The sequence below is a fragment of the Dromaius novaehollandiae genome, chromosome Z, assembly GCF_036370855.1.
Source record: "Dromaius novaehollandiae isolate bDroNov1 chromosome Z, bDroNov1.hap1, whole genome shotgun sequence".
Classification (NCBI taxonomy): domain Eukaryota; kingdom Metazoa; phylum Chordata; class Aves; order Casuariiformes; family Dromaiidae; genus Dromaius; species Dromaius novaehollandiae.
Genome location: NC_088132.1, coordinates 85495728 through 85508388, shown reverse-complemented (window position 1 = coordinate 85508388; position 12661 = coordinate 85495728). Strand labels below are relative to the sequence as shown.

At 66.7% G+C, this 12661-nt stretch overlaps 1 protein-coding gene across 1 annotated transcript; it reads left to right on the top strand.

Moving 5' to 3' along the window:
* Positions 1–5690: 5690 nt before the first annotated feature.
* Positions 5691–7785, top strand: LOC135324831 (retinal homeobox protein Rx2-like). The gene is made up of 3 exons (XM_064501792.1): positions 5691–5958; positions 6069–6298; positions 7023–7785. Exons 1-3 carry the CDS (start codon positions 5691–5693, stop codon positions 7473–7475), a joined length of 951 nt encoding a protein of 316 aa, XP_064357862.1. The 3' UTR covers positions 7476–7785.
* The last annotated feature ends 4876 nt before the right edge of the window (positions 7786–12661 follow it).

Genomic DNA, 12661 nt, shown 5'->3' with positions numbered 1-12661 from the left:
TGCTATTCTCTTCAACACCCCCCGGCACGGTCGCAAGGCTGCCGTACAGGGGACACGCGGGCGCGAGGGACCACCCTGGGAAAGCGCCGCTGGCAACGGCTACTCAAACACTAACTGCAGAGAAGCGTTAGAAAGCTGTTTTCGAGTATTTCCCTCGTGGTCCCCAGGAAAGCAGGCTCTTTCCTCTTGCTTGCTAAGGACCGTAAGCCTTGCCGCGTTACCCGCCCTGCTTTCCCAGAGGAGGTCCCGGCCTGCTCGGCGAGGGCACCGCTAAGCGCTGGCATCGGGCGGTACCAGCTTTCCCGGGGCGGCTCATCGCTTTCCCGGGGCGGCTCGGGCAGCAGGATCAGCACGTTAACGCTAACGCTGCCCGAGCCACCGAGAGCCCGAGCGGCGTCGGGTGCCGTGGGCACCGCTCCCACCTCCCGCCCGGAGTTCAGCTGCTGCTGGGAAGGACGGGCGGCCGTTCCAGCACGGCTTTGCACACCGCCACGGAGGCAGCCGCCAGCCCAGCTCCGTCGGCCTCCAGCCTGTGCGGATAAACCCGCTTCCCTCCGTGTTCGTACAAATCCGGTCGGTGCCTCCGCACCGCTGCACTGCTCCGCAGCCTGAGTTATCCCGTCCACAAACTACCGCAGCAAACAAGTCGGAGACTTCCGACCTTTGAGTTAAAATGTGCCCAGGACATCCCGAAAATCTTATTGAAGGCATCTGGTGGGTCGAGGGAGCTAATTAAATTCGTCAGCACATATAGGATCAGCGTTTTCACGGTTTAAAGGGTCAAAGGAGAAAGTACGATCGGAGCCACCAAACAAGCGATTAATGGGATTCCAAAAACCTGCCGGGGCTGCTGGGGGCCGTGGCGGGGGGCCGTGGCGGGGGGCCGTGGCGGGGCCCCGGTGCCGGGAGCTGCGCCAGCACCACGGGCTGAGCCCGTCCGCCCCGGGAGGGAGCAGCCCGGCGCGGGCACCACGTCCAGGCGCAGAAGGGCTGGTGCCCTCGGAGGGGGGACAGAGCGGGGCGGGGGCTGCGCGAGGCGCCGGCTCCCACCCTGGGCTCGGGGGAGCGGGGGGCAGCGGGGGCCCATGCACAGGGTGGCGGGGGGCCATGGGGCAGTGGGGGGCAGCAGGGGCCCATGCATGGGGTGGCAGGGGGCTGTGGGGTGGGGGGGGCAGCGGGGGCCCGTGCACAGGGTGGCGGGGGGCCATGGGGCAGTGGGGGCCCGTGCACAGGGTGGCGGGGGGCCATGGGGCAGTGGGGGGCAGCAGGGGCCCATGCCTGTGGCGGGGGCCAGGGCCCGGGCAGAGGCCACCGGTGTGGCCCGCGGCAGCCCCCGGGGGGGCAGGTGCAGCCCCCGGGGGGGCAGGTGCAGCCTCTGCAGCCCAGCCTGGCCGGGATGAAGCGCTCCCAAAACCAGGAAGGAGGCCGGGCACCGGCTCCCCCCGCCACTGCTCAGCCCTGGGTACCCGGGTACGGGCCACGCTGCAGCCCGGGGCAGAGCGGGCAGGGGCGCAGCACCCCGACGCTCCTCCAGCGCCCGGTAATAACAACGGAAGGGCTGTCTGCAAAGCCGTCACTGAGCACCCTTTCTCCCGGCGCTCCTGGCCTTAAGAGGCAGCCACTGCCCACACATGTGCGTGTGCACGTGTGTGCATGCGTGTGTGCTCGTGTATGTGCATGTGTGTGCATGCGTGTGTGCTTGCGTGTGTGCATGTGTGTGCATGCATGTGTGTGCATGCATGTGTGCATCTGTACATGTGTGTGTCTGCATGCCTCTGTGTGTGTGTCTGTGGGGGTGTGTGTGTGCGCGTGTGTGTGTGTGTGCGTGTGCGTGTGCATGCGTGTGCGCGCCCTGCACAGGAGAGGAGCAGATTAGAGGCGCCGGGTCACATGGGAGCTGCCGCTGGAGGGACCTACCTGGGATTTGGGTTCTTACAGCTAATAGGATCGCCAGGGCTCAGGGCCGTCATCCCATCAAGATAAACGTCGCTGGTGCCCAATTTTAAGCAATCCGAATTCAATTAGGCTAATTGGAAAACAAGTAAAGGCGGATTGTGTTAATATAGCCTTACAGCGCGGCCCTCCGGCCTGCCCCCGCGGGAGGGCTGAAGCGGGGAGCCCGGGCGGCCAGGCCCCCCCGCAGCCGGGGCCAGGCCCCCGCCGCAGGCGACGCACCGCAGCGCAGCGCAGCGCAACGCGCCGGCCCCCTGGGACCCCCCGCACGCGCAGAGCACCGGGGCTGCAGCGCGGGGGCCGGGGGCGACGCTCCGGGGCCGGGGAAGGGGCGTGTGGGCGGGAGGGGCAGGAGGTGCCCCCGAGGGCGCGTGGGGCAGCAGCCCCCTCACGTCACCTTACGCTTTCGGAAACACAAACGGCAGCTCCTGGGGAGAAGGGGGAAAAAAGCAAAGCCAGCGCACGCAGCTTTTAACTCTATTGGATGATAAATACCGAGCACGGAAACTGCAGCGGGGCGCAGGATCCCGTCGGGTTCCCCCCCCCGCCCCCCATTTCGACCCGCTGCCCGACCTCCAAGTCCTGCTGCTGCTCCGCCAGCAGCTCCCTGCCGCGCTGCCCCGCTGCCCTGGCTTCGCGCTCCCACCGCGGTGGCTCTGGCTTCGCGCCCGCGCCGCGAGGCGGGACGCACTTGAGCTCGACGTACAGAGAGGAGAGGAAGGAGTAATCCGCGGCACTTTACGGTGGGGATTGCACTGTGCCACACACTATCCCACACGTACGACTCAACAGCAGCAGCAGGCGCAACACCGTTCCCACCGCCGCTGCGTTGCCGCTGCGCAGGAGGCAGCTACCGCGACAGCAGGGCTCCAGCGCTCTTCCACCTCGAGAATTTTTGTTAGCTTCCAAAAAAATTGCAGAAATAACTACTGTTATTGTACAATGCAAAAAACCCAGCAGCTGTAACAAATGTGCGTGGGGGGGGCGTCTCCTGGAAAGGCCAGTAATTTATCCCAACTATTTGATTCCCCTAACGGATATTCGCACATCTGACCCTGAGTGCCCCTTGCATTTCTGAAGAGAAACAGCCTGTGCGAAGCTGCAGCGCACCACGGTAGCAACTCCCGAGTCTTCGCACTGGCGTGAGACGTCCCGGGGACCCCGCGGCAGCAGGGCATTTAGCCAACGGCCGGTGTATTAGACCCAGAGGGGACTGTTCAACCTCCTACCTGCCTGCCTGCTGCCGCCTTAGACGCTGCGCTAGTCCCCAGCGGTCAGAGGACCGTTAGATCCGGAGCTGGGAGAGCCAGAGGCCACCTCGGCTCCGCTCCAGATGTTCCACAGCTGGTGACCTGGGAAGTCCCGTCGGCTTCTTCAGCAACTGCAGGCCCTGCAAGCAGGACACGGCAGCGGCCGGTACGGCTACACGTGGCAAAAGCGAGCGTAATCCCCTGCACCTGGGAGGGGAGACGCCTTCGCCATTAAGGAGGAGTAACTGCCGTAGGCCGCGTGGGACGTGCACCTGCTTTGGGGGCGGCAGCGTTCTGCGGGGCTTTCGCACCGCGATTCACAGCAAAGACTTGGCAAAGACCTTCCCCCCGTACACGCTGGTTTGACAGTGCCCGGAGAGCAGCGCCCGTGCCAGGAGCCAGAGCTCTTCACGCGCTGACCGCCACGCCGGGGGCTGGCCAGAGCGATTTTGCTGCTTCATCTCATCTTCTCGTCTTTTTTTTGCTACATTAAGCAAAAAGGATTCCTAAGTGTGCCCAGGGTTTCTGGAGGGACAGGCGTGTTTTGTGCTGGTTGTGAGTGCCATAAAAACCCAGCTCCAAATTAGAAGAAATTAGGGACATTGCACAGTTCATTCATCCTCACTAATAGAGTTCTTGGGAAATACACATGTAGATTAAAGGCACACAATGGCCCCTGGCTGATTGCTTTGAGCACCCTCCAATGCCCCTACAATGGTATTGACTTGCTTTTTATCTGGTGCACAAAAGCCACCCCAACCTTTTCTTGTGTCTTCTGTCGGCCTCTTCCCCCATCCCGGGGGACGCGGGGCCCTTGCCGCTACCCCCACTCGCCAAGCGGCCCCCAGCGAGGGCAAATCTCACCCGCGGCTTTGGGCAGGGCCCAGCGCTCGGGAAAGGACTTCGCTTGGGGACACCGGGCCGAAAACCCGGCAGCGTGTGGGCGCGGGCGGAGGGCAGCGCTGCGGGTCTCCGCTCCGCGGTGGTTCCTCGGGGCAGCGGCACACGAGGCGCCCCGAGGCTGGGGAAAGGGAAGGCGCAGGGCTGCTGAGGCGCCCCGAGGCTGGGGAAAGGGAAGGCGCAGGGCTGCTGAGGCGCCCCGAGGCTGGGGAAAGGGAAGGCGCAGGGCTGCTGAGGCGCCCCGAGGCTGGGGAAAGGGAAGGCGCAGGGCTGCTGAGGCGCCCCGAGGCTGGGGAAAGGGAAGGCGCAGGGCTGCTGAGGCCGGCCGTGCCTTCCAGCAGACGACGCGCTGCCTTCCCGGGCCCCAGGCGGAAGCAGCCCCGAGGCCGGCGCGGGCGGGCGCCTCTGCGGGTGAGGCTGCGCCCGTCCGTCTGACCAGCCGGGACGAAAGGCGGTTGGTACCTCGGAGGCAGAGGCAGATGTCAGCAGAAGTGATACAGGGATAAAGAGAAGGAGGGAGAGAGGCAGGAACAATACCGGCCCAGGTAGGAGGCAGCTGCAGGTAGCAGACACGGCGCTGCTCCCCGGTTAGCACCGCGCTGAGCCCAGGGCCTCCCCCAGCGCCAGCGCAAGGCAGGGCACGGGCTTCAGCGCTGCCTCCGCTCTGCGGGGCTTCTGCACGTTTCCCTGAAGCCAAGCCCCGCTCTCCAGCCCCCCGGACCCTCCCTAGCCGGGGGGGACGCGGAAGGGGACGCAGAGCCAGCTGGTGTCCTGGGGCTGCTCCAGTGGCACCCGCAGCTCGGGGTCCCCAGGGTTTCCCCAGGCTTGGAGGGCTGCAGGGCCAAGCGCCGCTCCTTCAAGCGCCCCCCGAGTCCCCCCCCCCCCCCCCCCCCGACGCTACCCACGTTTCCACCTGGAGCCTGGCTCTAAGGGAGCCGGGTCCCGGCGCGGACGTCCCGTCAGGGCACCAGCGCCCCAGCGTCACCTCGGCGCTTTGTGGCACTTGCCCGGGGGACACTGCTGTGCCCCCCCCCCCCCGCGGCACCTTCCGCGAGGCCACGCACGAAACCGGCGGGCGCTAAAGCCGCCCGGGCCGGCGGAGGCCGGAGCTGCCCCGGAGGGAAACCCGCGGAGGCCCGGGGCCGCGGCGGCACAGCGCGGGGTCCGGGCCGGCACCCGCCGCCCCCGGCCTCGGCGGAGCCCCTCGCCCCCCCCCCCCGCCGCCTCCGACGGCGCTCGGCGGCCCGGCCCCGGCGGCGGGGGCAGGGCAGGGCAGGGCGGGGGCGGGGGCGGGCCGCGCGGGGGGGCTGCGGCCGGCGGGGCCCGCGGGTGCTGCCGGCCCGCCCGCCGCGGCGGAGCGGAGCGGCGCGGCGCGGAGCGGCGCGGCGGGAGCGGCGGGAGCGGCGGGGAGCGGGGCCTCGCCTCCCCGCGCGCCCCCCGGCGCTGCCCCCCCGCCCCGAGGGGCCGGTCCGGCGGCGGCCGCGGCGCCGTGCCAGAGCCGCCCGCGCCGCCCCGGGGCCGGGCGGGACGGCGGGGCCGGGTCGGGCCGCGCCGCGCCGGGTCGGGTCGGGCCGCGGCGGCCGCCCCATGCACCCGCCCGGCGCCCCGCGCGCCATGGCCGAGGGCGCCTTCTCGCTGTCGGCCGCGGCGGCGCGGAGCCCCGGGGGCAACCCGTCGAGGCTGCACAGCATCGAGGCCATCCTGGGCTTCCCCAAGGAGGACGGGCTGCTCGGGCCCTTCCCGCCCGACGGCGGCGGCGCCGGGGGCGCGGACAAGCGGGGCCCGCGGCTCTGCCTGCCCAAGATGCCCGGGGAGCCGCCGGCCGCGCCGCCGGGCCGCGCCGAGCGCTTCCAAGGTGAGCGGGCCGCGCCGCGACGGGCCGGGCCGGGCCGGGCCGGGGACGCCTCTCCGCTGCGGGCGGCCCCGCGGGCGCGTCGCCGCCGGTGACCGCCTGTCCCCCCGCAGAGCCCTGCTGCCCCGGCGGCGCCAGCCCCGAGCTGCCCGCCGGCAGCGGCGGCGACGGGAAGCCGTCGGACGAGGAGCAGCCCAAGAAGAAGCACCGGCGCAACCGCACCACCTTCACCACGTACCAGCTGCACGAGCTGGAGCGCGCCTTCGAGAAGTCCCACTACCCCGACGTGTACAGCCGCGAGGAGCTCGCCATGAAGGTCAACCTGCCCGAAGTGCGCGTGCAGGTAACGCCGCCCCGCCGCCCCCGCGCCCCGGCCCGCCACGGTCCGGCCCGCCACGGCAGAAACCGGCCCGGCAGAAACCGGCCCGGCCGGCGCCGCGCTCCCGCCGCCGGCAGCCCCCGTCCCGTCCCGTCCCGTCCCGTCCCGTCCCATCCCGGCCCGGCCGGTCCCGGCCCGGCGCCGCGCTCCCGGGGCGGCCACCCCCGGCGCCGATGCCCCACGGCCCCGGCCCGCCTGCCCCGGGGGCCCCCGCCGCCGTCCCCGCTCGCCCGGCCGGTGCCTGCCGGAGCGGCTCCGAGGGGCAGCGCCGTGGGGCTGCCGGCGTCTCCAGCCCGCGCCGCCCCGGGACCGTTCGCGTTCGGCCGCCGCGGGGTCGGGGCTGCGGAGCGGGTCGTGTCCGCGGCGGGTCCCGGCGCGGCCGGGGAGCCGGAGCCGCGGGGCAGCGGGCGGCCGGCACGGGAGCGGCGCGGCCGGGCTGCTTCGCTCGGCCCCGGCCCCGGCAGCGGCTCCAGCCCCGGCAGCGGCTCCGGCCCCGGCCCCGGCCCCCGCCCCGCGGCAGGCGCTGCGCCCCGGAGGCCGCGCATCCACCCCCGGCGGCGGGGCCGCCCGGCCCTGCCTGCGCCCGTGGCCCTTCCCGGTGCCCCCCGCCCCGCGGGCCCCGTCCCGTCCCGTCCCGTCGCGGCTGTGGCGGCCGTGGCGGCGGCCCCGGTGACGGGCGCGCCGGCAGGTGTGGTTCCAGAACAGACGGGCCAAGTGGCGGCGGCAGGAGAAGCTGGAGGTGACCGCCGTGAAGCTGCAGGACTCGCCCGTCCTCTCCTTCAGCCGCCCGCAGCAGCCGGCGCCCGTGGGGGCCCTGGGCAGCAACCTGCCGCTGGAGACGTGGCTGGGCCCGCCGGCGCCCGGCGGTGCGACGCTGCCGGCGCTGCCCGGCTTCGCGGGCTCCCCGCAGAGCCTGCCCGGCAGCTACACGCCGCCGCCCTTCCTGAACTCTCCGGCGGTGGCCCACGGCCTGCAGCCCCTGGGGGCCATGGGGCCGCCGCCGCCCTACCAGTGCGGAGCCGCCTTTGTGGACAAGTTCCCGCTGGACGAGGCGGACCCGCGCAACACCAGCATCGCCGCCCTGCGCCTCAAGGCCAAGGAGCACATCCAGTCCATCGGCAAACCCTGGCAGACGATCTGACCGCCGCCCCGGGAGGGACCGCCGGGAAGGGCCGTCGCCGGGGGAGCGGGGGCCGCGGCCGGCGGACGAGGGAGGCTGCTCGGCGGCGGCTCTCCCCGTGCTCTGCATCCCGTGCGCTTCTAAACCCCCGCCCGCCCGCCGGGCCCGACTCTAGCTTAGGAGCGATCCCTTCCGCTGCCCCCGCGGGACCGGACGCGTCGGCTGCGGGAAAAGCTGCGGCGGGGCGAGGAGCTGCGCGGGGCGGCTGCCGACGGAGGCCTGCGTCGCCTGGCGTGGTTTTTCCTGGTGTCGTACCATTAAATGGCACAGCCTGCACGGAGGCCACGCCGCGTGTTTTTTCCGCCTGAGCAGGACGCTGAGCTGGGTCCTTCCGCCGGGTCTTGCTGGCGGGGGCGGGGGGGGGGGGCCCGGGCGCAGGCCCTGCAGCCGCGGGACCCTGCCCAGCCTCGCCGAGCCGCGTCCCGGCCACCCCCGGGCCGGGGGGGTCCCGCGGGGCCCGGCCGCCCGCTGCCGCGCTCCCCCCGCCTGCCCGGCCCCCTTCACCCGCCGGAGCTGCCCACGTTAGACCCGCGGCACCTGCGTTTCCCATGCTCTGCGTGACCGGCCGTAACGGGGCCGAGGAGCCGTAAGGCCCCCCCGCCTCGGCCGGGCGCTGTGGAGGTTGCGGCAATTACTGCTGCTCATTAGGGGGGCGAGGGGACGCGCAGCCCCCGCGTTGTGTCCGGGGCCGGCGCAGCGCGGCACGGGGCCCTCGCCTTGCACCGCTCCCCGCTCGCCGCGGCCAGACAAAGGCCGGCTTCTAATTGTGTTTCCACAATCTGTGCGTATCTGTAAGGGTTTGGCGGGGGCGAGCGTGTCAGCTTTATTCAGCCTCGCTTCAGGGAGCTGTTTAACCTCAGGCAGCAGTTTCTAAACAGCGCCGACGAACAAGCAGCAACCCCAGACCCCCGCGATGCTCTGCAGGGCTCTGCCGGCGCGTTTTGCCCCCGTCGCCTCCGGCTCGTGCCCTGCTGCCAAGGCGCTGGGAGGGCTCCCCGGTACTGGGAGGACTCACCTGGTACTGGGAGGACTCACCTGGTACTGGGAGAGCTCCCCTGGTACTGGAAGGGCTCCCCTGGCACTGGGAGGGCTCCCCGGCACTGGGAGGGCTCCCCAGCACTGGGAGAGCTCCCCTGGCGCTGGGAGGGCTCCCCGGCGCTGGGAGGGCTCCCCTGGTACTGGGAGGGCTGCCCTGGTACTGGGAGGGCTGCCCTGGTACTGGGAGGGCTCCCCCAGCACTGGGAGGGCTCCCCGGCAATGGGAGGGCTCCCCTGGTACTGGGAGGGCTCCCCTGGCACTGGGAGGGCTCCCCGGCACTGGGAGGGCTCCCCTGGCACTGGGAGGGCTCCCCGGCACTGGGAGGGCTCCCCCGGCACTGGGAGGGCTCCCCTGGCACTGGGAGGGCTCCCCGGCTCTCCGAGGAGCACCGCGACCAGCACTGGGGCTCCCTCACCGCAGACTAGGGCCAGCAGCAGATCACAACAACAGGACAGCAGAAATAGCAATGGAGATACCTGCTCACATCTATTAATCTGATCCAAAACCTGTAAGCAAAAAAAAAGCTTATGGTGGTGGTTCTTTTACCGACGTATTAAGCAGGTCCCTTGTACTGCGTTGTAGACACGACCCCTTAAATGGGTTCTCCACACACAAAGCTAGACTGTGTGCAGTCATGTCCTCCAGGGAAAGCACTAAAAAAAAAAGTTTTAACCAGCTAAACGGGGGTAAGTGGACACAGAGAGGGAAATATTTCTCAGATGAGTGCAGTGACAGAAGCTGGCATATGCAGACTGGCATCTTTTTTGTACCTTCTCCGGCTTTCTGTGTTCCTCCACTTTCTTTCAAATTGTCCCATTTCATTTTAAAAGCCCATTTGTTCCGTTTGTTGTAAATATCTCCTCCTCCTTAATTGGGTGCTGAGTCTAATAATCCTGCCTCAGCTTGTTAACTGTACAATAGCAGTCAGAGTTAATGACCCATTAGTGATTAATTCCTTAACCAGCATCTAATTGCTCACTGTAAAACCTTTTCTTAAAACTGGATTAAATCATCTAGATCCTTAACCACTTCTTTACTCTAACTTTGCTAAGGCTATTAGCCTGGCCTCTCCTGTGCGAGCTATTTCTTCTTTTGCTTAGACTGTATTAGCAAGATAGTATTTTTAGTGCCTACGTTTGAATCCTTGCAACATTTGAAGTTCTGAAGGAAGAATTATACCAATAAAAGGCTGCAAGTGAAAAGATTAAGAAATCAGCTCCTTTACAATGTCACTATTTTCCTTTCCTCTAAAAAATGTCTGGACGTAAGGCCTTGCAAGCTGGCTACTCCTCGAGCAGCATGCTTACAGACCGGGCGTCCTCGTGCTGATCGTGGGCTACCACCTTTTGGGAGAGGTGGGCTCGTAGCACAGGACTCACCAGCAACGCCGCGCTGCTCGGGGAGCTTGCAGGCTTTGGCTGGCGAAGCTGTAAATACTTAGGAGAGTTTTCCAAGGAGTAACGGGGTCTTTGCTCAGCGTCCTGAATATGGGACGGTAGGTTGGGCCGCGCCGCCCCAGGAGACCCCCGGGAGGGATCGCTGCTTGGAGATGGAGCCCCCCCCCCCGAGGGGCACAGCTCCCCGCGCTGGGGTACCCACCTCCCCATCTGCACAGGGGAGGTGACAGCCAGCGAGCAGGGGCACACGCTGCCGGGAATGGGAGGCAAGACGATTTCTGTCTCCTGCCTGTCAGACTGGGCTCGCCCACGGTCAGACCGGCCTTGGGGAGGGAAGCCAGCGTTAGACTCAGAGGAACTCCTTCCCCTTTCCTTCTCTGCTGTATTTTGTTGGACGAACAGGCTGGACTAGGGCCCAGCTGTGCTTGGGAAGCCTCCTGATGCATGTCCAGGTAGACCCAACATGGCCAGTCTGAGCGTCATTTTTTTTAATCAGAGAGAAGACGAGTGGTTATATATTTACTTATATTATGCAGACCACTAAATTGTCCACTTGGGCTTCAGTGTTCTGGGAAAGCAAAATCAAACCATCATCTCTGCATCTGCTCCATCTGCAGCAACGTCCGCGCTGGCTAATGATATTAATCCTGGGTGATTTGTCATTAAGACGTGAAATGTGGAGAGCTCTTTGGTGGTCCCTCTTTCAGGAGGAGTCTTTCCAGCAGGCCTGGCCGTCTCTGCTCCGTCAGAAACCTCAGGCTCAATGTACAGACGAGCTCTGTAAAGTCTTGTACAGGTCGATGGCCTGTGCTGCCGGGGGTGTGTGTGTGTGTGTGTGTGTGTGTGTGTGTGTGTGTGTGTGTGTGTGTGTGTGTGTGTGTGTGTGACAATACCGCTTCCTTCCTCTGCTGAGGACATGCTGACCCTGCAGGCAGGACAGCAAGACGAAGGATCCTCTTTCCAGCTGCCTCAGCTACATCTGTCCGGGATTTTGAGTAAGAACATTTTACTGATGTACCTGCATGGTTACTGATGTCCTGAATGATTACGACTGCAAACATCAAGTCTGTGGTCAAAGTTCCCAGCCGTCTGGGCCTTCTTCGCTCCAGTCCTCACACTCTTCCTCAGTTTGCAATGACGTCCAGCTGCAGCAGGCACTAATCCAGGGCTTTGCCTCCGGCTGCAGCGGTCTTTGGGCTGGGCACACAGGGTGTCTCCCCCACGCACGCGGTGTCTTCCTGGGACCCTGGTGCCACGCGAGATAAACCTGGAACGTTATCAGCTTCCTTCCAGAGTTCGCTGACCACTGAGTACCCATTTAAAACATCCCGTTGTAGGAGAAAAATGATGGAATAAAAGAAACAAAAGAGAGAAAAGAGGACAGAAAACAAGGAAGGAGATGCTGGCTAGACCAGGACTCCATCACCCTGATAACACTCCCATTTCTTCTGCTGGCGTGAATATCGTATCTCTTCTCTGTTAGCATCTCTGCGCACTGCCAATGCACGCTGTGAAAATTTGGTGACATTAAGCACTCATCCCTCTGTCACATGACGTATCTGCCCATTAAGAATGGTGAAATTACCTCTGAAATACTTGGTTTTGTATAGAAAAGGGACAAGGACAGCTAGACAAGACCAAGTCTCAAGGACTGCCCTCAGCGTCTGTAGTCAAGAGGGAGTTTAACGACCGGCAGTCGGAGTTTGGACGGCGGTAGGGCGAGGTGAGAACTGCAGACCTCGGCCGTTGCTGCAGGAGGGAGGGGTTGGGTGAGCAGAGAGCTGCTGGCCAGCTCGGGGTGTGTGTGTGTGTGTGTGTGTGTGTGTGTGTGTGCGTGTGCGTGTGTCTGTGTCTGTGTCTGTGTCTGTGTCTGTGTCTGTGTGTCTGCTGCCTCTGTGGCACAGGGGAGTGCCATGTCACAGGCAGGGAAACCGAGGCACGGGGACACACGACGCACCCAAGCTCAGCCAGGGACGGCATGGCTGAGTCACCTAAGCTGCGGCATCCTGTGTCATTTGTGACCCCGCAGGGCAGTCCGAGTCACCCGCGCAGGCCCGGCACACGTGACGCTGGCTCTGCAAGGCGTCTTGCCGCTCCGGTGCCACGGCCGGCGGCCAGGCCGCGGGTGCTCGCGGTGCCTCTGCGCAGCAGCCCGCCCGGGGGCTGCACGAATAGCTCCCAAGTCTGCAGGCAGTGCCGCGGCTCTGGGCCAGCTTCCTTCTGCCTTCTCTCTTGGCTGGGCCCCAGATGCACCGCTTCACGGCAGTGCCTTCGGCCCAGAGCCGGCTGCCGAGCGCCTCCGTGCAGTGTCCCCCGGCTGTGCTCCAGCCCTCCCTCCTCTTCCTCCACGCTGCCGGGGCCCAGAAGGGCAGACCCGCCCAAACGTGCGCTGGCCCGGGAGCCCGGAGGCTGCGCGGCACCGGGGAAGGAGGCCCTGCCCTCCCTCTGCCCGGGAGCAGGCCGCCCGGCTCCCCTAGGGGTGCCCCCCCCCCCCCCCCGTCATCGCGCTGACCGGCGTGTCTCCTGGCAGGGCCCTCGGTACCCCCGTCCCCGCTAGTGCCGCACTGCGCCACACCGGGCAACCGCAGAGCCCAAACCGCGCCCGGGCAGTGCTGCGCGGGCCTCACGCGTGGCCCCCCTCCAGGCGGGCAGGGGCCTGGCGGGGTGTGTGTGTGTGCGTGTGTGTGTGTGTGTGTGCGTGTGTGTGTGTGC

Excerpts from the sequence above, each read along its gene's own strand:
- LOC135324831 (XM_064501792.1), top strand. The coding sequence starts at position 5,691 with ATGCACCCGCCCGGCGCCCCGCGCGCCATGGCCGAGGGCGCCTTCTCG. Across the intron at positions 5,959-6,068 it reads CCGCGCCGAGCGCTTCCAAG|AGCCCTGCTGCCCCGGCGGC; the intron begins GTGAGCGGGCCG and ends GTCCCCCCGCAG. Across the intron at positions 6,299-7,022 it reads TGCCCGAAGTGCGCGTGCAG|GTGTGGTTCCAGAACAGACG; the intron begins GTAACGCCGCCC and ends GCGCGCCGGCAG.